The 26,490-nt window shown below is 43.2% G+C and overlaps 1 protein-coding gene across 1 annotated transcript in view; it reads left to right on the forward strand.

Annotated features, from left to right (window-relative positions):
- Window positions 1-40: 40 nt before the first annotated feature.
- The window catches only part of LOC311028856 (sodium/hydrogen exchanger 9-like), a 50,371-nt gene continuing 23,921 nt past the window's right edge, over window positions 41-26,490 (forward strand). Inside the window, exons 1-12 of the mRNA XM_084033652.1 lie at window positions 41-243; window positions 738-892; window positions 5,463-5,540; window positions 5,670-5,746; window positions 8,544-8,659; window positions 14,061-14,166; window positions 16,289-16,513; window positions 17,346-17,458; window positions 20,702-20,790; window positions 21,979-22,092; window positions 24,671-24,782; window positions 25,630-25,783. Of these exons, the coding sequence (XP_083889778.1) occupies window positions 99-243; window positions 738-892; window positions 5,463-5,540; window positions 5,670-5,746; window positions 8,544-8,659; window positions 14,061-14,166; window positions 16,289-16,513; window positions 17,346-17,458; window positions 20,702-20,790; window positions 21,979-22,092; window positions 24,671-24,782; window positions 25,630-25,783 (1,484 nt within the window). The 5' untranslated portion in view covers window positions 41-98. The remainder of the gene's footprint in view (window positions 244-737; window positions 893-5,462; window positions 5,541-5,669; window positions 5,747-8,543; window positions 8,660-14,060; window positions 14,167-16,288; window positions 16,514-17,345; window positions 17,459-20,701; window positions 20,791-21,978; window positions 22,093-24,670; window positions 24,783-25,629; window positions 25,784-26,490) is intronic.

Raw genomic sequence — 26,490 nt, forward strand, 5'->3', positions numbered from 1 at the left:
CTGCTGATGCGGATGTGGCTGCCTGCCTGCAGCTGCTGAATTGAATCACAAGAAGTAAATTGTTTCTTCCGACAGAGAGTTTGGCCTCGGATTTGAAGATGTCGCACGCGCCGCAGAGAAACGCTGCAACATTGTTGCCTCTCGCGGTTATCGCTGTGGCACTTGTAACCATTCTCAGTGTGTTGTTGTTAAAACAGTTTAAATTTAGACTTATAACTGTGACTGGAGGGGCAATGTTTTATGGTAAGTAACATTAAGCTAACAGCCAATTTAGAGTGTAGAGTACCGACGCCGTTGTGACTTCCTGTCACAGTAAAGTGTAATTTTGGGCCTTAGCCGTGGCCGAATCATGTAATTTGGCTTTCCCCCCACCCTTTTTATGTTATTTATCTTTACCAGGGAAATTCACAATGAACACAACAATTACTATCAATGTAATGCAAGTTTCTTTCATTGTTGACAACCAAACCAAGTGAAATATTAGGATATTTTTAAAGGTATGATACATAATTATATTAAAGTAATATGACTTGTGTTTATGGGTGGTTAATTGGCTTTTTTGGTGACAAAAGACACCCACATTTTTAATTTAGTCATTACATCAACCAGGTAGCTCCAGATACAATTAATGGCTAACCAGCAACCATTAACCTAAACTTGATTTGTGTTATATATTCATGTAGTTTTCTAATCAGCAGCTTTGCCATTCTTTATTTTATTTTTGTGCTCTCCTGCAGGTATGCTCGTGGGTTTGACGGTGAGAAGCTTGCCGTTTGACTGGGGCGTCATGGAAACCGTGTACGTTAACAGCACTCCTCACATCTTGACGATCAACACCTCGACACACTTCCACTGCTTCAGACACGTTGGGAAAGCCTCAGCCCGTCATACGGTAACTATGGAAATTTGACTTGACCCACACTTCAGATACATGTTACAACTGGGGAATTATTCACGTGGGAGCTCGTGAGAAAACATAGCTCTGATGGAATGTGACATTTGCTTTTAAAAAGGTGCACAATCAATATTGCAGAGGGGACAATGCTTTATTTTCTCTCTCTGATGTTTTTATATATTGAATACATTTTTTCCCCCCTCGTTGCCTTTCCTTTGATCACACCTATATTTAGTCTCCTGTGCATGCTGGGTATTTACATCAATAGTCTCCTCTAATGGTGCTTACTTATTGGTTTTCCTCTAAATCACTTGCTCCGTCTGTTTGTTATTAGGGACGCAAGCGAGTGGTGGTATAGAGAGAAACTGGCAAGAGAGCAATTTAACCTGTGTTAAGGATTTATTAAGGAACAGATAGGTGAAATTGCATTTTCAGTTGTGTGGTGTGGACAAGGGGAAATGAGAAGACGGCTAAACACAGAAACCCGATAACAGACGAGATACATAGACTCTTAGTGAACAATCTTTATTCTTGTCGTGCGCCACAGAGAAGCAATGGAAATCTGAGGCCTAAGGCACCCTCAAAAAAGGCTGATTAAATATCTATATTTAAAAAAAAAAAGTCACCAAAGGAGAAGGAAAATCTGCATCTAAGACATAAAACAGTGCACTTTAAAATATAGGGCTACAATGTAAAGAAATTGACGATATTTGAATGTGAACAGGAATGAAATACGTAAATATCAATAGTTACAAATTAGCGAGTAAAAGTATATCAAGGTAAAGTGACAGCTTAAAGGTAAAGTGACATGATTTCTGAGGTCTAATGGCCTGTGGGATGAAGCTGTCCCCTGAGCCTGATGATGCAGGACCCGATGTTGTGTCAGCACCTGGAAAGGATACTGTCGATGGTGCATCTGTAGATTTAGCAGAGAATATTCGGGTCAGTGCTGAACCTCTTCATCCTGTGAAGGAAGCAGAGCTGCTGTCTTGCTGTTTCTGTTATGTGTGGTCAGGTCAGGAACAGGAAGCGTGTCCTCCTCGCTGTCACTTATAGTCCACAATCAGCTCTTCAGTTTTGCTCATTTTTGACATGGAGGTTGCTGTCTTGGCACCGACATGTCAGACCTCCTCCCTGTAGTCTCCCTTGCCTTCGGTAATTTGGCCCACAGAGGTCGTGTCATCGGAGAACCCGATGATGGTGTGTGTAGCTACGCGGTTGTGCGTGACCAGAGAGTGCAGCAGTGAGATGAGCATGCAGCCCTGAGGGACTCCGGTGTTGAGCCTCAGGTCTCTGTGCGAGATGAGGAGCGTGCTCCTCTGGTCCAGGTTGAACAGGGCACTGTGGAGGGCTAGACCAATGGCGTCGCCCGTAGATCAAGTTTACGTGTATGCAAATTGAATTTGGTCCAGTGAGTCAGGGAGGTGATGAAGCTTTTGACGCTTCAAGCACTTCACGATGGTGGAAGTGGGCTCATCCTTTTGAAAGATTTATCCACATCTGTCCTGGTTATTTCTAGTGGGTTAGAGGTCATGGGTAATATTCTTCAAAGGTGATTAAGGCAAACATTACCTGATCATTTAACAAAGAAAGGCATTTTCTGAAAAAGTATGTTTCTGCAAACAGAAACGAGGAATACAACGAGAAAGCCCAAATGTATTTTTTTCCTCTGAAGATGTGTGTTTACTACAGAATTATATAATATAATGAGATACAAGTAATATTGGTTTCTCTACACTGCAGGGAAGATGTGAGATAATTCGGTAATTTAAACAGGCACTGCAGCTTTTCTCTGTTAGACAGAGAGGGAACTATGATACTGTGAACAAATTCCAAATCAGAAAATGATGCGCATACTGTGTAAATTGTCAATGTAGGGATGCACTGCTATGCTATATTTCTAAAATGTTAAACAAAAACAAAATATTATCACTTTTAATCGGGGGGAGCTTAATGTTTTTTGATACTGAAGGTCTCATGTGAATTCTACATGCAATGATTGCTAACAGTTTATCAAAGTACAGTTAATTTGTGTTATTTTTGTATCTCACCGAGGTGCAACAGGATTAACGAGAGCTGGAACTTTAAACCAAAGTGCTGCCGATTACTCCCAGCAATTATTTGTTGAAAGGGAATTAGTCATGAGATTCTAATGTAACTGCTAAGTAGAGGAGCCTAAGCCTTGACACCGGCCCTCTGGTTGCCATTAGTGTTATTACTGTTTTCTGGCCTGCTTTCATATTTTAGTCGTGCCATCAGGGGAGATTTGTCATATCAAAGAAACCAACCGGCGAGCCGCACAGCGGCTAACAAGCACGAGAGGATGTGGAAGGAGCGTATTTGAAAATGTATCTCTTAATCTCGGAGCAATATTTCAACCCGAGAGAAAAAAGAGTAAGTGACCCATGAACCCTGTAAATCATCCCGGCCATGTGTAACTCCTCACTAATTGCCTGGACTCTTTCGGCCCCCTTTTTCGAATGAGTCTCATTAGCAAACCAGCAGAGGCTTCCACAAAGGCCATTACTTCGTCGAGATCATTCTGTGTAGCCTTCACGCCATTAAGCCCGATACATATGGGGACCTAGCGGGGAGAGATAAGAATTTCACTGCATTACTGAGTCCATTACGTGCCACTGGGGACTAAAGCATTAAAGTTTGTGGTCGGATTAAATTTAGTGCTGCTCAGCTGAAGAGGCAATTAGTGTATACAACACACCTCCATTCTCGGCTCTGTGGTGCAGGTGGCCCTTAGAATAAAACCACCAGCATATGCATAATTTATTGATTACAGTGTCTGCATTAGTTTCTGTTATGCCATTTTGTATTTGTCATGCACGGATGAAAAAATACATTTATACAGATTGCGCTGTGTGGGTAATTGCAGTCACCAACAAAGTAATTCACATTGAGCGGAGTGACAGGAGCAGAACGATTAGGAGCAATTTGTAGATCTGCAGCATCAGAAATTATATGTTTTTTAAAAATGCAGCCTTCAACCTATCCACACATACATGTGTAAATGTTCACCAAACAAGCACGGTGTCCTGGAAATAGGGACATTTACAGAGGCAGCCCATATTTTTCATCAGTCTAAATATTCATGTTATTCAGGCTGCTTCAACATTTTCTCTGCAAGCGTCATCACCACGCAGCTGACATTTTAATTCAACTGGAATCTAATTCTGGGCGATGAAATGGGACCTTGATTCAGGAAAAAGTTTGTATCTTTTTGATCTGAATTGAATATCGCTGCCGTTTGATCCTCAGAATGTACCCACAATAGACATAAAATGGATTTGAGGATGAAGGACATGAAAGGCTACCTTTCTCGGCAGGCTTGTATTGCATCATATTGGCTGGGATGAGAAACAGACAGAGAACGTGCATGGTATGATGAAAAAACACTGTTTTTGTGTTGAAGGTAGGGGTGGGTAAAATATCGATACGGCAATATATCACGATACTTTGCCGATTTTTCAACTCCAAAGATCGATTTAAAAAAAAAAAAGATTCATGTTTAGACGCGTTGTGAATGCAGTACTTTATCCTTTTTCATTTTATTTTCAATATTTATTCCAGTGAATTTCATGGGAATTAATCAAATGGAGAGGCTGTTTTGAATGAAATAGTTTTGACTCAATTTGTCCTCTGATCACTATCATCTGATGTACATATAAAGGTACTTGTGTTTTCATCTTTATTTATATCGCAATATCGAGATATGTATCGTATCGTGACCAAAGTATCGTGATACATATCGTGATACGTATCGTATCGTGACCAAAGTATCATGATGCGTATCGTATCGTGACCAAAGTATCGTGATACGTATCGTATCGTGAGGTTCTTGCCAATACTCACCCCTAGTTGAAGGCGTTGCGTTCAGCAGCTTGAATGATGTTAATCCTTAAATGGCAGCCATACTAACGATACTTGTTTATTCCCATTCTAATGAACGCTGGGAGCCTCTATGGTGAACATTTACACAACCGGTTAGACTTCTCACTTTGTGTTATGCTTTGCTTTAATCAGCTGAGGACGTCTGAGTGAGGGCTCTTGGACAGAATGCTAATTCCCTACACAGTTATTATATTATAAGGCTAAAATGTGATGCATTAAAGTCCCATCTAGTGGCCTTACTAAAGGTCTAAACGTTGCTGTGGAGAAGAACCGTAGCATTCCCTTACATCAGCAATGTGGTTTGTGTTTTTAAGCTACAGATTGATAGACAGTTTTGGTTGCTCGGTTGCTACCAACTGCAATATTTATGGATGGGAACAATACAAGAATAAGCCTCGAGTGTCACATTAAGAATATTCAAAGGTTTTATTTATGTATTTATTTAGAAAGAGAGGACAGATAAGGTTGTCTCGGTGCCTGGAGACTGTTTTGGCATTCAAAGAGGTAAAAAAAAAAAAAAAAAAAGCTGCTGCCTGTCAGCTGTTCCTGAAGTTAACATTGTGTCTAATATCTGTCTGTCAGTCAGTCACATTCACTAAACTGAGTCCTCTCCCTCCCTGCGGAGCTCTGTCAGTCACCAACATAACAGCTCTGTCTTTTACAGGAGACCTTTGATCCGAAGGTCCTTTTCAATCTGTTCCTGCCAGCCATCATCTTCCATGGTGCTTACACCCTTAATCAGGTGAGACTGCTGTCCCGATATGCCTCCGAATTGGAGGGTGTGTATGTGTGTTCAGGTAGATGTGGTGCATATTGTTGACCCGTTGTGTCTGATGTTGCTAATTGGCGTTCATTAAAATTTCTCTCCTAGAAACGATTCATCCAGAATCTTGGATCCGTTCTAACCTTTGCGTTTCTGGGAACCATAATCAGCTGTATGACTATGGGGTAAGCTTTTTTTCTTTTTTTTTTTCACACAAATTAACACATCAATACACACGAAGTTAAGGTTAAAAATAATGGAATCTAATATTCACAACTCAACTATGATGCATGTTTTAGCTTAGAATGAGTGCTTCATCTCATTATAGAGGCATAGACTTCATCAGGGATTGAACAAGTGGACCCTGAAATAATTTCCACCACTGTCCCTCGTGTTAACGAAGTCCTCCAACCTCATCAAGGTGCACATTTTCTGGACTAAAGCTCTAGAAAATGTCATTATATGCACATGGACGTTGCTATCACCATAAGAAGTTATAGAAACAGTGTTGTATTTACTGTAATATAAGTGTGCTCATTTCCAGGCCTCATAGAATCGTCGTAGTATAAAGTTTCTGCAGTTGACGTACAATGCATATACACAAAGTAATTTACTATTTTTACTCTAAAATGAACCGTGAAGCTCTTTGGGGAGCTGTGTCATCATATCTGCAATCAGCTCAAATTCTTTGCAGCTGTAAGAAGCCTCCCTGTTTAATTGGTGCATTGCATTGTGGTACAATGGGCCTTTTATCATAGCAGGAAAAGCACAGGTGTAAATAATAACGTGAAATACTGCTTCAAGTTCAGTGACAGAGAGCCAGCATGCACAATAACAAGGACCTGGAATGGAGTCACGTGCATTAAAGAGAGCCATAAGCTTATTAATAACAACAGAGCTTTTTTTATCCCATAAGTCAAAATGTTTGCTATGAACAGTCCAGTATTGTACATCAACAACACGTGTATCATTATCAAAACCTGCTTGGCATTAATATATACTGTGGAACTGGGTTGCTATTCTCTCCTGACGACACTAGATGGCACTCTCAGACTTTCGAGAAAATCGAGATCTTTCCAAGCCCGTTGTTTTCTAATTTGCTGCACAAAGATGATTTGTTAATTCTATCAAAAAACTACATTTATATGTATAAATTATACATATATATTTACAATCTAAAGCAGTACAAGATAGAATTGTTCTGCAATAAAGTCATATTTTCTCTATGATGCCTATAATGTTTTCTTGTTGACACTTGTCGCATATATTTTAACCATTGAGGTCAAAGACAGTGACGATATTGTACTTTATTGACGTATATTGAGAGGTGTTTCTAATATTCTGGCCCTCCTCACTTACTGTATGTAAACACAGCTCAATATAATCTTTTTGTTTTTGTTTCTGGTTATCCGCTGCAAGGACAGACGTGTCATGCTGTGCAGATTTTAAAGCCCCCTGAGGCTATTATGTCATTTATGGTAATTGGCTAAGTAAAGTCAATTTTATTAATTTAATGTAGTAAAAGGGCACCTTTAACTATATCCTCAATAATAAATCCATGATTGATCTCAGAATATATTTATAGATACTTTTAAAGCTGATGCTGGGTTAAAGAGTAACTCGGTGCGTGTTGTTTATTCAAGACTATTATTTTCACTGCTTTACAATGATTTACATCCATGGTAAGGTTCATGCCCAGGGTGTTATATAGGCGTCTCCAGCCCACGATGTTGTAAAAGATGTTGTCTTTCTTTTCTTCCATACATTAGTCCTCTCCTTAGAAACACCCTCTGTCAAACTCGACCCCAATTCCAGGGAGAGAGCAGGGCACGGTTTGACATGTTGGATCACGTGCACATTCTTTGATGCTAAGGCACCAGACCCGACCAATCCTGTTGCTTGTTAGTGAGTCTGTCGTCTCCTGTGGGGGGGAAGAGAAACCTCATGGGAGTGAGTGGAACCTTAATGACTCAACTGACAAAGTACGTCCACTTGCTCTCTTTCTCTAGCTGTGTCTGCCTTTCTCACTCTCTCTCTCTCTTACTGCCTCTGTATCCCTCACATACACACACACACACACACACACACACACGCACACACACACGCACACACACACACATGCACACAAAGCCCAGCATTAACACAACTCCAAATCTCCCTTTAAAGATAGATAAATGACAGCTTAGTTGCTCAACCTGAGGGCAGTACTTTAAATCCCAGCCTCGGGATACAGGTCGTGTGCCGTCCCCATGGTAACCAATTTATGCCAATGGACAGCTCCCCAGAGGACACACACGCTGGCACACTGATTATTATGGGATGCTTCACAACAACAGGATTAGTTCTTAACACACAATTTAAACGCAGAATCGACATATTGGCACGTTTTCTTTTTGCTCAGTGTCGTATGTTTTTTTTTTTTTAATAAGTAATGGCATACAGTGGTGCATTCTGGGACAGTTAGATTTTTAGATTTGTTTTGCTGCCAAGCCCCAAAGCGTATTTTAAAAAAAACATTGCTTCTGTTTTATTTCTGTCACAATGCCCTTCACAAACTCTCCTCATGGTGTTTCTGGTCTTGTGGGTGATTCTGTGCTCAGACAAACACGCATACTCATAATTCTGGTGACCTTTTATTATGTCTGGGTTCTTTTTATAATACTAATAAAAGGATGCTGTGGGTGAAGATGGATTTCAGCCGAGAGGAGGTGTCTTATGTGTAGGATTGGAGTAGATAGCCATACAGATATAAATAATGGTGAATGTGGTTTTGAATGCTACCCAGGATTTGTATGTCCACCTGTGCAGCCGATGCCTGGAAACGGGTCAACTCACCTGCTGGTAGCATCTGGCCGAATTACCCACATTACTCTGGGGCAAGCCCCGCTGCGGTGCGAGGGGATGACTGATACGCCGACTCTGGCATGGTGCTCCCGATGACCTCACCGCGTGTCCTTCTGTCTGTTTGTCCTCTCGTTCCAGGGCCTGCGTCTACGGTTTCACCAGGCTGATGGTGCTGTTGGGCCGAGCAGCAGATGGAGAATTCCTCCTCAGTGATTGCCTCCTGTTTGGTGCCATTATGTCAGCCAATGACCCAGGTAGTCCTACAGTACTGTTTTTAACAATTCTACTTCTACTTCTAATTCTACTTGCTTTACACTACATGAAACACATGAAATAGGCATGCAGCTCCAACCATCTGTAGATGTCTGGATTTTGTGGATTAGTGAGGAGTTTTCACACCTCTTTGTATCTGTTTTCCCATTGCACAAATGCTACTGCCAGGTGTAAATGTATGACTATAATTATGGTTTGACATTGGCGTGTTGCTCCACTTGGACATCTACCGTCAACCTTTTTAATCCACACTATCTCTACCTTCTTTCTACCCTTCTTGCTTGATGTATAGCCATCAATTCCGTTTGTCTGCTTACCTGCATAGTGATAGATAACATAGATTGATGCACAAACAGCTCAGAGCCCTCATTGTCGATGCACCTGCTTTGCATTCAGTGTACCTTTTTCTTTTTCTTTTTTCCCTAAGTGGCGGCACAATATAATCCCTGTTCTTCAAGAGCAGTCAAGTGGGGATGTCATAAGGCATCCTGCGCCGCTGCAGCAGTGGTAATGTTAATGTCCTCATTTGGTAATGAATTATTTATGCCAATAAGTGGTTGATCTGAGTGTCAAAAGCTGTAGATTACAGTGCAGCTGCCGTTTTTCCCCGCTGATGTTATTTTCCCACGCCACGCTGCGCTCATCCCCGCAGACCCGGGCGCCCTCGTCACTCTGATTAAAAATCACACCACAATGCATCGGCATTCCAAACGCCGCCCGAACACCGCTGGCGTTTTCTGAAAGGGAGCCATCAAAAATACCTTGCGTCTATTTCTCAGGACTTAAACATGCACAATGACTCTCAGATGAATGTTAAGATGTTTGTTTTCTCCTCTACAAGGTCATAACCTTTGTGGCTGTTCTCTGGTTGTGTCGATGACTCGTTGTGTAAGTGCAAATATGTCACGCACTAACTGAAATGATGGAGATCGTTGGAAAACTGTGAAAGTAATCAAAGGCTGACAGCTTTGAGTGAAATTGAAGCCCCGATTTCTTTGCCACTTTGCTTGCACCGGACTCTGGATTCCAACATATTTGATCGGCCGAGCTTTTGTTGCAGCTATAATGAAAGTTTCTTCTGAGAGCAGCAGATGGCAAGAAACTGTAGTGTGACATATGGGGATGTTGCCGTTGCCAGGAATATCAATTTTTTTTTTATTCATTTGGATGCTAATTCTGGGCCGCAGCTACATTTGAAGAAGAATGTCATCTCCTCTGTTGTTTCTGGGAGTTCTTGAGATTTTAGTGACTTTAACTCGAGCTGAAACAACATTTCAAGTGTACTCGGCCTCCATATGGTGAAGTATTTCTGAGTGAAACAGGATAGGCAGGCGGGACATAAGGTTGGGAGGAATTTGATCGATTGATTGAGCGATGCATGTCATGATATTATTGGTTGAAATTTGTGGGTATAGCTGATTTAAGCTTAAGATTTAAGATTTGTCAGCATTCATAGTTAAATAGCTGGACAATATCACCAGGGATAAATAGATTGAAAAAAAGATTTTCTTTTTTTTAGAATAAATATCATTAAATGACTTCTTTCTTCTTGAAAATTGTATTTTGGCATTGTATTGTATTGTGTGTGTGTGTGTGTGTGTGTGTGTGTGTGTGTGTGTGTGTGTGTGTGTGTGTGTGTGTGTGTGTGTGTGTGTGTGTGTGTGTGTGTGTGTGTGTGTGTGTGTGTGTGTGTGTGTCTTCTGACTGTATGAACAGCAGGTGTATGTTTGATTCCTTTTCCTTGTATATTCCAGTGTTTGACATTCTCTTGGAAAAGACAAAGATACCTGATAACTGTTTGTTGACAGTAGAGCTTTAGAAAAGTCCCAAGTATGTACTTACCGGTATGTGTTCCTTTTACTGTGTATCTCTGATTTTCTTAAAATTAACTGGATTTGTAGCCATGAAACCGGTTCTTCCGGATTTCGACACATGGTTCACGTAACAAAGTGGACCGCCTGCTGCATCCTCCAGCCTCAGGGACGGTTAAAAAGAGTCAATGAAACCTTCACTTAACTTCTCAAAGGAACAGCTTCTTTTTTTAGGGGAGGGGAGGGGGGAGGGGGGGTTGCTGCTGTTTTTCTCCTTTCATCTTTGAGTTTCTATTTATTTCCTTTTTCGGCAGTTGACTTGGACACTGCATAGTCATATTTCTCTTAGTATGTCAGAGCTGGAAATGATGCCAGAGTTGGGAAATTACTTGTTTACGTCATCGTTCCCAGCCCAGATGTTGTTGATTCAAAGTGGATATTGAAAACACAGTTAGACATGGGTGTTAGCTTAACCTTATAGGCTCAAAACGGGACAAGAAGGAGAAGAAAAGTGATCTGGCGTCTAACAGACGGCTTTAGTGTGTGTTTTTAGCTATTAGGACCACTACAGCTGGATTTTTACAAGGTTACGTACCTCAAATTTAGATAGAGTCACTCATTTTCATACTTATGAATACAAACTGGTTGGCAGTATGTTTAGGGACTGTATACTATATATAGTATAGTAATTAACTGTATTTCCCCCCCAATTCCTATTAAAAGGTTATTAGATTAGCTACTTTGAGATTCAGAGTAAACAACACCAAACTGGAAATTATATTATAATGCTGGTTTTCTTAAACTTTCAAAGGCTTTTCCTGCTTGTGCACCTGTCAATTTCTAGAAAATTTAGTACTTTTATACACTGCGCTGGGGAGATTATTGTAAATCCCCGTTGACCGTTAGATTTTTTTATCTAATCCATCGCTTTCAGTATTATATCTGCCTAATTTGGTCAAATCGGCGAGCAAATCCCCATGCTCTCTGACTCAGATGGCCACGAGCTTTGCCTCCGCTAAACCCTCGTCAGCGGGGTAATTTGACCTAATAAGGCTTCCATTCAGCCCCTTTCAACTGTATTATGTCTGAAATAATTGCCTACTCTCTCCACCTTATGGTGTTGCTGTGGAAACTGATGAATACTTGACAGCTGTAGGACGGAGTTGCCATGACAACGCAGTGTGTGCGGGGTGGGCTCTGTGTTATTATTATTTATTTTTTTCCTTTCTCTTCTCCCTTCGTCTTGCAGTGTGAGTAGTGCACGACATGCTGTCATCAGCCAGGCATTATGGGAGCAGGGAGATGGAACGGTCCTGACTCCAGGGTCCACCCCTCCCCCCTCTCCAGATAAAGGACCCCCCCCCCCACCAGGAAGAGCTTTAAAAACCTGTCAAAGACCAAAGAGCCAGCTCTGTCAAAACAAGTCCTGAGGCTGCTCTCACCTCTTATTATCAGTCTGGTCGTATGCTGGCCTTGATGCCCTCCACCGGCCTGCTAAGCACTACAGGGCCAAACGCCACTATCACATCATGCTCATCATTCATATCAATAGTTACCCTGAAACTCATTTGTAGGAGTCTTTTTTTTTTTGCGTCCCAACAGGTGGGATATGAATCTACCGGGAGCAGTCATTGTTTTGAATATGATGTTGTCTGGCCTTCAGAATGGCACCGCTCTGTTTTCCTTTTCCCTGTCCTTATAAATGTGTTTGTGTTGTTTTTCCTCCACATCCGATATTGTTATGATTATATGATAATTTTGTTTTTCAGCCTGGTTTCTCTTGTGGCAGTTCCAATAAGGATTTGTGGCAGTACGTGTTTTCCTCTACACTGTATTTATATATCTACCCATCTATCCATCCAATGTGATGTAATTGTAATCTAATATAATCTGATACAGTATCGGTAAACAACGCTGCAGCCAATATCTTGAACAGGGAGATACTTGAGGTGTGACGCCGTGTCGAGCTGACAGGCATGTCACCGCCTCGTCAACATCCGCATCCTCCCTGTCAGTCAATGTCATCACTTAGCCGTCCCGCGGTACCCAGGCGTGTGTGTGTGTGTGCTCATTGGTATGCTCGCCGTCGTCCACTCCGCTGGTGAACTCACCGCGGAGTTCTGCTCATATTTCCTCTAAGCAGACTCAGTGTGCTGAGATTCAGCTGTATAAACAGGTGAGAAATGAGCTGTTTGGGTTTTTCCGCCTCAAATGTTTCATCATAAATATCCGGAGAAATTGCCGTTCTTCATAGGACACAAGATAAAGGTCGCATCTTCATCCAAGTAGTAATAAATGTGGGGTTTTTTTTGTCTTTAACTAAACACAATCGGCAGTTTAGATGGTTTTCCCACAAGCCGCCGCTTTCACTGTCTGCCAGTGGATGCAATCTCCCGGGAAAATGAATTCCTAAGCTGGATACCTGCATAAGTAGGATGCACACTTGGGAAATCATTCCAACTTTGCAGCTCAGCCCAGATTGCAGCAGACATTCGTATTTGTCTCAACGCTGTGATAGTTTGGCATTCGTGTACCAGCAGCGTTCAGTGCAGTTTCTCATCTCAGTCAACATGCAGACCCCATACATACATCTGTTTCATATGTTACGAAACGTTGTTTTGTCATCTTTTGTGTATTTTCCGATAAATGTTAATAAACGCGAGCGATCAACCGGCCCCCTGCAGTGTTTAAGGCAACAAACCTGCTGGGAAAATATTGTGGTTTGGGTTTAAATAAGTACATTTAAAACACTTTACGTTCAGTTAATAAAAACTACTTGTATATATTGAAATATTTGTTTAAGTAACTACTGAAGTCGCGTAACAAATAAGTTAACATTGACTTCTGGTTTCACAAGGGACACTAACAGCGGTTGCTTGGGTGAAAGTCCTGCGTTTTTCTTTTTTAATTGCCCTTTATACTACGTCCCCTGCCTTTGCTCACGATTATGCCTATTAAATATGTTGTGATATATACAAATAATAGTGCATTATATGGTATAGCTATGAACAGTATCTGAGAACAGCCTGTCATAGTAAGCGGTTGGTTAAAATGCTTTTTTTCTTCATCCACTTACACTTAGAATTTGATTGTTAAAGGTCACTTAAACCTCACAAAACATGTTTTTGGCCGTAAACCTTAAACAGTAGCTTTCATGTGGAGCATCCATGTCCTCTTGAAGTCTTCATGCAAGAGACACCCGTGTAAGAAACTGAATTACAGTATATGTGGGGAGGAAAAGTGAGTGAGTGAATCCTCCATTATTTAAAGAATGGAACGCGCTGCCTGTTCCCCTACATTAGACTGTAATTGGCTTCTTTTGGATGTTTTAATCAGCTGCAGCGTCTTGGCTCTAATCCCCTCCCCCCCCTTCTCCAACCAGCGTCCTCTCAAGAATCCTAGTTGTTAACTGTCAAAATCCTCTGTCATTTTATGTCTGCTTGTGTTGTTGCACTGCAACATTAATTCCCCTTCTTTCCCCCAAACAGAAGAGGTGATACTCCACACCACTTGTGCTGTGTGATTACTGTGCTTCCGTGGCAGTAATTGTTGTTTTTGTGTTTTTTTTTAGTTGCTGTCCTTGGCCTGTTGTCAGATCTGCGTGTGGACCTGGACCTGCACGCTCTGCTGTTTGGCGAGAGTGTCCTGAACGATGCCGTGGCCATCGTCCTGACACAGTGAGTATCTCCTTCTGGGATTCATCTCTGCCTCTCAGAATGCAATTTAAGTGTGGGTTGCTGCCAGCTTTAAGGAAAAGGTGTGATTGGCAAAACCGCATGAGCGCCCCAGATTCTATGCAGTGGCCTGCGTAAGCGAGTTGCCCCTGGCACTGTCAGCATCTCATTGAGGTACTCAGTGGATAGACTCACTGCCAGGACACACACACACACACACACACACACACACACACACACTCCCAGCTAACGAACCCGGCTGCTGTCAAATCCACACAAAACACAGCATACATAAAAACCCCTCGGAAGCTCAGCAGCCAGCCATGATCCAGTCATGCTTTCGTCATGCATTTCAATTGCTTCATTAATTTCCCTCTGCTTTTTTTCCTCCTTTCCCCAGCGTTTGTACTTAAATATGCATGTTCGTCCTGCTCACACACATTGCAGGTGTCGTCGTCGTCTGCCGTATTTATGCCTTGCTAGAGAACAAAGCCGTTCGATGAGACACAGGGACAGATGGCAGGATGGGGGGGGACACACACAGGTCCACAAGTCACAGGTAGATGGAAGAAATGGAGGTTGAAGGGAGATGTCCGGGTTAAGATATGTGATATGCATCACATGTATCACATTTAGGCCCAGGCAGGGAGGCAGATGGAGAGGAAAGGAGGCGAGCGTGCAGATTGTTGCATTCACGCCGTCTCTTGTATACATTGAAGTGCAGAGGCGGGAGCCGGCGCGTCTTCCCCGGCGGACATTCAGATAGTGGCGTGTTTGTTCCTGGAGTGGCGTGACCGGCCTCCATGCCATCTCCTGTCACTCGGCCGGCTCGCTGGCCTGCCGGTCGCCCTGGCTCCACGCACAAAGCTTGCCCTTATTAGTGAGCCACGCGGGGCCCTGGCACTGGAATTTTAACAAGCTCCCGGAGCAGCTCAACCTTACGCTGATGTGCCCTCTCACAGCCACTAGACTTCCTGCTCCAGCAGCTCGGGCCGCAGCCACCAGTCAGCCAGGTCCCGCGTTGACATCTTGAGATTTTTTGATTGGTGGGGTTGAAGACACAGCCTCAAGAGGGTCACACTGACCAAGGGACTAGTAGCCAAATTTAATGTGCTAGCACAACTAGAGGCTTTATTTCCACGGTGGGGATAATAGATTTCCCCCCCCTTTCAACTTGCTGAGCTCATTAGCGACAGCTTGATTGATTCTTCCCCCCTTTTCGCCGTGGAGATTAAGGCATGTTGCGGCGTGCGCTCGCTCATTTCAACCTCGCGGCGAAGAAAAAGTGGAGAGATTCATGGCAGGATTCGTTTCTCGGGACGTTTTTATGACACCGTAAAGGATCGTCAAACAAACCGTTTTCAGACGTAGCTGGAGCATGAGGCAACTTTCTCTTGAGTTTTAACTCGTAAAGGTGTGTCCCATTAAATGTAGGAAGCAAAAACCAACAACATCCACCACTTTCACATTGTTCTGCTGCCTTTAAAATAGTCTAAAGGGAAGTACATGGGAGGGTCTGTGGTGGGGGAAGAAATGTTGTCATTCCACAACGGCAGCCAGCTCCATCAGCCACTCGCCCGCATGGATGCCTGTCTCTGCTTGCTTCACCTCAAGCTCTCTCCCCCTCCCTCTCTCCTCCTTGTGAGGCCTCTTTTGCACTCGATGACTTCCATGTGGAAGTCCCCCCTTCCCCCCACAAAGTAAATATTTATAGCGGTGTGCATAGCACGATGATGCTGTCTTTGTGAATAACAATAGTATCTCCCCCCGCCGTTTCCCACCAACTACCAGGGGACGTCTTTGAGGCAAATTATTCCGAAATTGGGAAAGGGTTTAAACTTGTAAAGAAGGGCATGTATTCTTAGGAGTAACTCAATAAATTGCACTTAAAAAGCTTAGCTCAGCATAATAAGCATGTTGAATTATTGCACACTGCAGCAGACTGGTTTTACACCAAGCGGACCATATTTGTTTTTTTCTGAACCATAAACCACGTTGACGCTTTAATGTCTCCGCATTTGTAACACTCATATTTACTTCTGTCGTAATTGTGCCGTCGCCTTCTCCCATAACAGTTTGTCTCTTTTCCATGTGTTTTTTTTTGTTGTGTCAATTTGTCTTCCAGTGCCATAACCACCTACAGCCAGATGGGTGCGGGATACACCTTCGACCCTCCCGCCTTCTTCCTCTCTGTTGGTTATTTTCTCGGAGTGCTCGCCGGCTCCTTCCTCGTGGGTTTCATATTCACAGTCATTACAGCCCTCATATCCTTTCATCCACTGCCTTTTGCACCCCCAAACTCAATTATCACCTCGGCATCCGCCGCGATACATCCTCCTCCCTTGACTTGGTAATTGCCTCTCTAACAAACCCTCCTTACCGTACCACCTGATCAAAAGCATCACCGATAAGTCCAAAGTGCCTCCGCGACATTAATGGCTGCGGAGAAGATCGTCAATCAAGCCGATGGTCTCCGATGAAGTTTCGACACTGCGCTGTTGTCCACCATGTCCCTCTGATGTTTCTAGTTATTAGACTCCGGGATGAAGAATGAGGATGTGTCATGGGAGGTTTTGGGGTCATAGCTCAGCTGTTATTCACAGTGACTAATCTCTGGGTGTGAGCGGAGCACAACGTGAGCATTTTATTCCTTTTCGATGATGCTGACCGATGCTACGGCCTGCTCTTCTGTGCGGTCTCCTCAAGCTGTTTCTGAAAGAAAGTTTGACAAATGCTCGGTTATCTTTTAATTACTAGCTGCACCTGCACTTGTTCATTAAAGGAACAATCAGATTTGGAAAGTGCGTTATCGTTATTGTAAGCCACAAGGGGAACTACGGAAACGCACTCATTTCCACTTTCTGTGTCGCAAACACTGAACTTTCACAACTTTCTGCAACACTGCGTGAAGACTTACTTTATGCTTTACGAGGTTGCTTTGCCCGAGGCGATGCGGGACAATGAGAAAGCCGGAGTGGGTGTGGACTTTATTTGTTGGAGAACTCACAGAAAGGAGCTCATTAGCCCAGTGGGTAACTCTAAATGACAGATCACCTGGCTCAGTGAGCAGCTCCTGCAGTTCCCTTTTGTCTGGAAAGCACTGCACTCTTACATTGGTATGTGTTTTTGCCTGATGCAAAGTGTTGAGTAACTTCTGTGTGTCTCGTATATCTTTAACTCTCTTTCCACCTCACCAAATTCACCCGGCTACGTGAGGATCCGCTGCTGGAAACGTCGGTCTTCTTCCTGCTGTCCTGGAGCAGCTTCCTCTCAGCTGAAGCCAGCGGACTTTCAGGTGAGCGCTAATGTGTTGCGCGTGTGGCCTTCTCAGTGCTGGAGGTCAGACAGAATACAAATCCTTTCGAGTGAACTGTTGCCCTCCTCCCCTCAGGCGTCCCCCTTTCTCATCTGCATGCACCGACTCGCTCGCTCCTCCACGATATCAGTGGCACGAGAAGCTGTTTGATTGGCAAGCTCTTCTGCTCACATGCATCCCCGTGGCCGGAATGATGTGTGCACACATAACCAGCTGCACAATTCTTGGGCCTTTCCCTTGTACACACACATGCCTTACCCTCTGAGAGTCCTTGGCATCGCAGCGAGTCAATAATGCACAGATGAGAAAGTATAAAGCCATCTCGTCTCTACAGGAAACTGTAGGTACCAATCCCATTCTGGGCTGAACCCCCCATAACTCATTTTAAAATGGTGTGTCCGCCCTCCCCCCCGCCGTCGGAGCATCTTATGTACCTTTAGTTTGTAGATGCCCACAGATAGGCAGCGAGCCATAATAGCATAATAGCAATCTTGCCCGAGCTGTTTGCATCTCCTGGAAAAGTCAACACGTGTGCTCGTCTCGTGTTAAAATGGAATCACCACCTTGTGTTTGTTTCCTTTATACATCACCAAAGAGATGTGTTTTTATTACCTCGTTTGAGTTTCCCCTTAACTGATCCATACTATCTGGAATCTTGCATGTGGAAAACAGCAATTACTTGGTTCAGCCGACGGGAATTGCCTTAATGTATTTCTTGATGTAGGTTTGTAAATATGACTGTAGTACACACATGCATACACTCGTATTGTTGTTCCTCCTGCCCCGGTCGTGTCAGAGGGATTCCACTCATTCAGCTAATGTTGTGGAGCTCTCGCTTACTTGGCAGTACTCCCCGTGGCTGCGGAGGAGGAGAAGACTGTTTAATGAAATAGCGTAACCTTTGTCTATTGAACCCAGATGCCTTTGTCTATAAAGTACACCACTCTGCACGCTGACCAGTGTGGGAGGCAAACCGCAGCGAAAACCAAGGGCAGCGATTCTCACTATCTGATAGAGAGCCTTGGGTGTTTTTAGCATTCAGATGCAACTTTTCTGTACTGTAGACCGTATTACCAGGGATAGTAGTAAAATATTTTACTACAAACCTGCAGTGTTGTAAAACCGATTCGGATGCTGATGTTTTTTTACAGTAATCTTAACCGTTACATACTGCTCAGTCATATTAGACAGCCGTAAAAATACTCTAAATGTAGTTTATTTAGCCTGGAATTTGATGACTTTTCCTAAACGTACACTAAATACACAAAAAGGAAAATATTTTAATAAAATAAATATTATACTTTTGTTTAGGTGCTACAAATGTGTGTACATTATATATGTATATCTATTTCAATGTATTTAAGATCCACTAGTGTCGGTCAAACCAAGGGAAATTGTGGTTTTATGGAATCTCTAAACTGTGAAACTATATAAGCCATGTCTGTGTGTATTTCTAATCGTTACAGTGGTGAAGAGAACTGTCTGTGTTCCCATCACATTTCAATTAAATGTTATTTATAGTGTCATATCATAACAAACGTTATCTCAGAACTCTTTACACATGATTTGATGATTTTCAGAGTCAAAACAAGTACTATACTATGAAGGGTTAAAATGTGTCCAATCTTCAATGTTTTTGGTGCAAAATTGGAGGAAGAAAACTAATCAGGGGAGTGCTACTCTGTTCCAAGGCCTTTAACGGTTATTTCGGGGTGAAGCAGCGTCTTATAAGGAGTCCTCCCTGGTGTCCTTTGGTAATCAAGGCTCTTTCTGTCTCTGCTAATTGTGGGCGTTTAGTCGAGGTGCACCTAACGACCCTCAGACTCGCAGGGAGCCCTGCTATCATTAGTCTTCTGCACCTCACATTTACTCATTATTATGGGATGCGTGTCATCTGTTGCCCTGAGTGGAAGAGTCCGTATGTAAACCAAAGAGGATGCAGGAAACCAAACGGAACCAAAATGAGATCCGTCATGCCGGCGTAGCTCCATTAGACTTTTGTCGAGCGGTGCAGGAACAGGACATTGTGAAACGTGGGATTACTGGAGCCGGCATAGTGCAGGTACATGTCACGCGTCCCGGTGGTGAAGAGCGAATAATGGACTGGCTTCATTTAGCAGTCTGAACCACAGGCGCTATCTCTTCTCTGCGCCCGGCCGGGGTTTATTACTGTCAGCTATGTCCTCTAGCTTTTCCTCCCCATCACAGTCATTTCACATTTTTTTTGTCCCATCTTCTGTGATTCCGTGTCAAAAAAAAATGTGAAATTGAACGTCTGCAACAAAAGCAAGCATGTCCTGTGAGACAGCAGCCCACCTTTTTTTCTGCTTTGTGGATCAAATCCGAGCTCATTGCTGCAGCCCTCCTCCTCTTTAGCAGCAGGGGCTCATCACTCCCTCCACCCTCCGTCTGTGGCTGCATTTCTTCCCTTCTTTACTTTTTGCTTCCCCCCCTTCTTTACTTTTGCTTGTCATTTGTTCGCCCGCTCCTCTGCATCTGGTGTAATCCACAATGATGATGTCATCCTCTAGCGTTTATCACTCCCAGAGCTTCGAGTCTCTGGCGTAGAAATAGAAGTAACGTCCTTTGGACAGAAACATGAGGATGCTAAAACCGGGTTGATTGATCTGTTTATACAGCTGGATTTCACTGGAGCTACGGCAACAATGGGTGGATCAAGAAAGGGCTGGGCCGGTCCGATCCGGTGTCAAATACTTTATGCTCTGATTTTTTCAGAAGCAGCTGGACACTGGAGGGTTAAATAGGATTCTTGGAGTTTTATGTGAACGCTTACATGCATTTTTTTCTACAATTATTTCCAGGTTTCATTTTGAAACGAAACTGGAATTCACTTTATCTCTGGTCAGTTGCTTTGGTTTAAAAAGAAATAAGAGAAGAAATGCTGGTTTGATCCATGCGGACAAAGGCTCTTTCTTCACAAATCAGTTTCCCATGATGGAAGAACCTCCTGCAGCATTTATTTCAACATGAGAGGCCCCAGGGCTCAGCACATGAACATGCACATTCTCACAACATGATCGCAAACTATGCACATGTAACAGCAATCTTGCATTCTCTGTACTAATTGGATACAGCTCATTGTTTAACTCCCTTCAGTTTACAGAACACTCCTCCGTGAGCTTTTCCACATAAAACGACGCTCACACAGAATAAACATGGATGTTTAATACTAATAAGTGTGTTTTATGTTTTATCTTTCAGGTATCGTGGCAGTGATGTTCTGCGGTTTGAGCCAGGCACGGTACACGATTCACAATCTGTCCCCCGAGGGCAGGACCCGGACCAATCAGGTGGGTTCACCGCGGATGATTGAGGCCCATTTAGCTGTTGTTTTCAGACTCACTTTGTCCAAATCGCCTCGCGACGCCAACAGTTTGTGTCACGCATGCATGCGCAAGCGATCATTAATTGCCATTAGTGCTCTGGTCGTCCACTGCGTCTGCGTGGGCGGTTGGTCTCCAGCTATCTGCTTGAAAGGCTTGAGCACAGATGGAGGGCCGCCACACTGTCGCACTGTACCGGCAAGCTTCACAGGAGGAGCAAATAAACATACACATTCATTATTCATTATTCATTATCGGTGCCACTGTGGAGTTAACTGTTTATCGCAGAAAAGCCTTTTAAAAGGCTGGAGCCTTTGCCAGTAAAGTGGATTGGCTCGATGCATGTGTACGCCGCAGTGTGTGTTTACTTGGCAGAGTGCCTTTATCTACATTCTTATGATTTATACATGCAGCTGCAGCTCAACGGACAAGACAAAAGGATTTAATGTATGAAGACACTGGTTGAATAGCTAGAAGTAGAAATTATTTTTTTTTTTTTTGTTGTAGCATCTCTTGTCCTTGTGATGTGAAATTCCGCAGGGAAAAAGCTCCATTTATTCAATTATATAGCTTTTAACCAAAGCTGAACAGCAAAGCTGGTAAAAACAGAAACATAGGAAATCATAACATCTGCTCTAATTTAATCCACAGCATAAGAACCTTCATTAATAATTGATTTTGTTATGCAGAAATAATTCAGATTTCAGAAAAATCTACACCCAAGCTCGTCGGATCACATCAGGAACTGAGTTGATGGGTCCTAACATTCATCAGGTGTCATGGGAAATGTTAAACGGATAATTTGCTGTCTTTTTAAATCCATAAAGCTTAAACATATTTCCACAAATTGGCATGTTTCACATGACAAATGATGACAGAAAAACATCTCTGTCTGGTGCTTCGTGCAGCCAAATTACGGCCTGGAGCTGTAGGCGAGATGCTTCCAGTCGATACCACAAAGGAATAACATCAACACAGGATTTGTCATGTTTGTGCAAAAATCTAAGCCTGTTTACCCGTTTCAGATATGATCTGAGTCCTTCACTTTCACCCCACTACACACACACACACACACACACTCCACCCCGAACCCCCCTCCCTATCTCGGATGACCTTCTCCCTCATGATCCTCTCAAACCCTTTTGTAATTTGCAGCTCTTTGAAGTCTTCAGCTTCCTGGGGGAGATTTTCATCTTCAGCTACATGGGATATGTATTGTTGACGTTTCCTCGCCATGTCTTCAAAGCTCTCTTCATTACTGGGGCATTTGTATCCTTTTTCTGCTCCATGATGGAGCATCTTCACCCCCCTGCTGTGCAGCCTCTGGATGTTGCTCAGACCCCCAGAAACGGTGGTTTGTTCCGTCTCTTCCACACTTATTTGACCAGAGTTGTTTTCCTGATTTTCTATCCTGCTCTGCTGCAGTGCAGTGCAGTAATTTCCCCCAGTCCTTTCCACACACAAAAAACCAACACCTCAGCACTTAAATTGCACAGGTTTGATCCGGTGAGCTCTGCAAATGCCATTCAGTCAGCCTCCCATGATCACCATCTCTGCAGATTAAGATGCTGCAGTGCAGCTTTGCTCCGAGGAACGCCTATGAAACAGAATCTAAATAGGTCTTTAATTATTGTTACCGCTGCTTGTTTCCGTTCTCTGGCGAAGCTCAGTGGAATAACGATCTTTGCCTGTTTGAAATAAGCTTACAGTACTTTAGTTTGTAGTGGATTAAGCACCGTATCCCCGTTGAGGTTGAAGATTAAATCTTATTAGCTCTAGAAACTCCAGTGAAAGAGGTTCCTGCTGTTCTTCATGGTATTCACATATCGCTGAAGGAAAGAAAACGCACTCTGCTGTTGATGAAGGATATGTATGTTTATCTTATCTTCATGTGCTGGCCAAATGTAGAAACTTTTGATTATTGTGCTCCCTCAAGTTTCTTGAATGAATCCTCTGAATGAGAAGAACTCTGGGAAATTGGGATGAAACCATCAAAAACATCAACCGTAAATGACAATCTTTGGGGTAAAAATGCTCCGAATCAAAGAGGAAAGAGACTTGATATTTTGCACTTGGGCTCAAAAACCATGCAGGCAGAAATCCATCATGGAGGATGCATTAGATTCAACCTCTAGACTAGAGTCTCTGCAATACAACCACAGTACATGTTGTTAACATAAAGCAGCCAGCCCCTTCATGATACGCATCACATAAAGTTATACTATCATAACAAATGTTTTCACCCGGACAGCTGCTGTTGTGTATGTCAGCGTTGCTTCCCGAGGGGAAACAGAGGGGTAGTAATGGACTGCTGGCCACAGTTGTCCTTGCCTGAGAGCTGGCATGACCACAGCGTCTGCCCGAGGAGAATCTAGTGGCCGCACTCCAAGGGGCTGTTCTTTCACAGTCCGGTGCCCAGATGGCCAGCGATTATTATTACAATCCATCTTCTTGCCGTCGGGGTCAAAGGAGCAGGAGAAAGAGTCGGCCGAGCAGATTCTTCTCAGTGTTTGACTCGAGCTTTGTGTGTGTTTAGTGTTGTCCGCCGATGTGCTTCCATAAGAAAAAGCTTAAGAGTGAAAGGGATCCGGCTGGAAGCCGACCCGGATGTACAAACAAGAATAAATGGAGATTGAAGCCCCCTTGTGCAATGCTAAAAAGTGTCTATGAAATGAAATAACCCCCCCATGGTTATTCAACCCTGTTAATCGCTCTTTGGATAGATTTTAATCGCCATAGCCAGCCTTTTGCCGTTGACAATGAAGATCGGCTTTATTGGGAATGAGGGCTGAGATGAAAGTGTTTAATTACCTCCATTCATATAGCTCAGAGGCCTTTTGATACAGAGAAATTACTGCTTTTGGGAGCAGGATATTGCTTTTTGAAAATCCATAGGGTGAATGAGATCTAATATTGACTGCAGGGTGCAAGGGAGCTCTGTTTTAGTAATAGTCCTGTCAGACTGAACTCCCTCCCCGCCTAAAATATTGCTCCTTTTTATTATTCCAGGCATCATATTTGGACTTAAAAGCCAGAATCACATCGCCCCGTGATGTTAAAGCAACCTGGACCCGTCTGCATTGATTATTTATTTTGCTGGGTGTGAAAACGTGTGAGTAAAAAGCTTGCATGCTCTCCTGCAGCCCGGCCTATAATTCATAGCTGGACTTGGGGACCAGAACCAAGACTCTCATGAGAGCATCTCATGGGATTCTGTGCATGGACTTCCTCCTTAATGTATGACAAAAGACATTAAGTGAATCCAGGACGGCGTGCTATGTCCCCCGATAATTCTAGCGATATCCTCTCACTACCTGCTGCCCGGGACACTTAGCATTCAGTCCCATATGTGAAACATCAAAGAGCACGTGGAGGGCCGGGACAGCTGGCAGAGCCTGATTGGCTCCACGCCTCGGCATGGTGCCACGCTGCTGTGTTTGCATCCTGAACAGCAAATATTCACAGATTACTTGTCTTTTTTTAACACGTGTGTGTGTTTGTGTGTGTGTGTGTGTGTGCAGGCATTTATGTTGATATTCACTGGCATAGAATGAATACTTTGTGTTTAGTAAGGAATAAACTGTCTGAATGTATTTCGTCTGATCTGTGTTGAAAGGATTAGTCAACCAGGAGGGGTATTTATTTTGGAATAAATAAAGCAAAACCTTATCAATGACTTATCCCAACATTAACAATGGTTTAACTGTAGCTGTAAACATGTCAGTTTTCTTATAGGATTCAAAGAAATTGTGATTTTGATTGTAAAATAACGACATTTCCATGGCAACTCATTGACTCATAAGTGAATTTCCAAGTATTCTCCTTAATCTGCACTCTTAACAAACAGCTTTCCATCTTCGTATCACGAGCCTGTAACATCTACCCCCTTTCCTTCCTGCTGAACCTCGGACGCACAACCAAGATACCGCCCACCTTCCAGCACTTCATGATGTTTGCAGGTACACCTCTCAATAATACCTATTAACGTCAGTGTGAATGTTGGATCAGTGGTAACCACGCTGCAAGAAACTCTAAAATAAAAGCTTTTATGTCATTTATCCGATTTAATTGTTCCACTTTCTTCACTGCCTGCAGCTTTTGGCATTAGTGAGGATGTTGAAAGATTGTGTTTTGCGTTCCCTGTGGACTTTTTGAGGCAGAATTTTATTTAATTTTTTATAGAATAAATATCATTAAATGACTCGTCTTTCTTCTTGAAAATTGTATTTTGTGCACTTATGCAATCTTCAGGCTCTATCACGACTCACTCCCATCACCGTTATTACTTTTATCGTCGGTCTTGTTGTGAAATGATTCGCTCCCATCCATATCTATTTTTGTACGTGTATTCTGGAGGATAAACACGGTATCGTCTCTCCTTTAGTGTCCAGCGGTTGAAGCCCTGAATGGTTTGATGGTGTAGGAGAAAGGAATATCCGATGTGAAGTGATGTTGGGTTGTGCAGCGGCAGCATGTTTCGCTTGCTTGCCTGACCCACTTTACATCTTACATAAGGTTTCTTTGTAGAAAAAAAAAAGCCCTTGTCTTGCTATTTTTCAATACTCGCCCACCACCTCCACCACCTCCTCCCCCATCTGTTTCTCATGGCAGTGAAGGATTTGTGTGGGAATTATTTTGGCTTTAGGTATTATGTCAGCGCCGCACAGCAACAGGGAGGTTTGTTTTTTGGGGGCTGCTTGCTGGTGAGCTGGTCAATGACGGCGTCGTCTGCTCCCAGGGTTATTAACCCGATCGCTTTCTGCTGCCGTTTTTCAAATCATTGATTGTTTTTTTCTCTGCTCTCAGGTTTCAGGGGGTCTGTGGCGTTCAGCCTGGCTATTAGAGACACATCCACCGAGGTGAAGCGCACCATCCTCACCACCACTCTGCTGCTGGTCGGCTTCACCATCTGGGTGCTGTTCACGGCCGCCGGCCCCGTGCTGCGCCGCCTGAACATCAGGTCGGTAACCGTCAGTACGATGCAAATCATCCTTTTCCACCATGTATGGTTTCTCCTCCTCCTCTACCTGTGATGGTGGGAAGCAATTAGCTTCTTCTATTATTAAAGGGGAATCTATAGCCCAGATTACAGTGGTTTAATCGACTGCAAGTCTTTCGAGGCCGTGCTTTTGAATCTCCAGTGGTTTCTGACAGAAGAATAGGAGAAGTAAATAAAAGCACTGGTTTTCTTTTTAATCGTGTTGCAATACAGGGGTGATATTTGCGGTACAACTTCCTACCCGATGCCATTTTTGAACATTTAAAACGCCCCCTCTCTCTCTTTCTCAGAGCTACAAAAGCCAGACAATGAAGCGGTTTGTGATGTGAAACCTGGAGGTGCTCTATGGTCAATGAATTGCAGATTGGCTTTGGTAATTCAATCTGCCAAGTTGTTTGTTTGAGCTTTTACAGCCAAAAGGAGAAGAAGGGGAGAAAAAAAAAAGCATTTATGAGCAGACAAAGAACAAAATCCCCCAGGGCGCTGGATTTGTGTCCACAAACATGGGTCTCCTGTTCTGTGTCAGTTGAGCAGTTTAAGTAGGGGTTTTTTTTTGTTTTGTTGTCTCTAGATCGTATCTTCATCTAGACTGTGTGAGAAATTCAGGGTCACAGATTAAACAAAGCAACTTCCAAATCTCTTTACTGGAAGAGAAATCCTTAATAACG

This window comes from Eutrigla gurnardus (assembly GCF_963514095.1).
Source record: "Eutrigla gurnardus genome assembly, chromosome: 18".
NCBI lineage: Eukaryota > Metazoa > Chordata > Actinopteri > Perciformes > Triglidae > Eutrigla > Eutrigla gurnardus.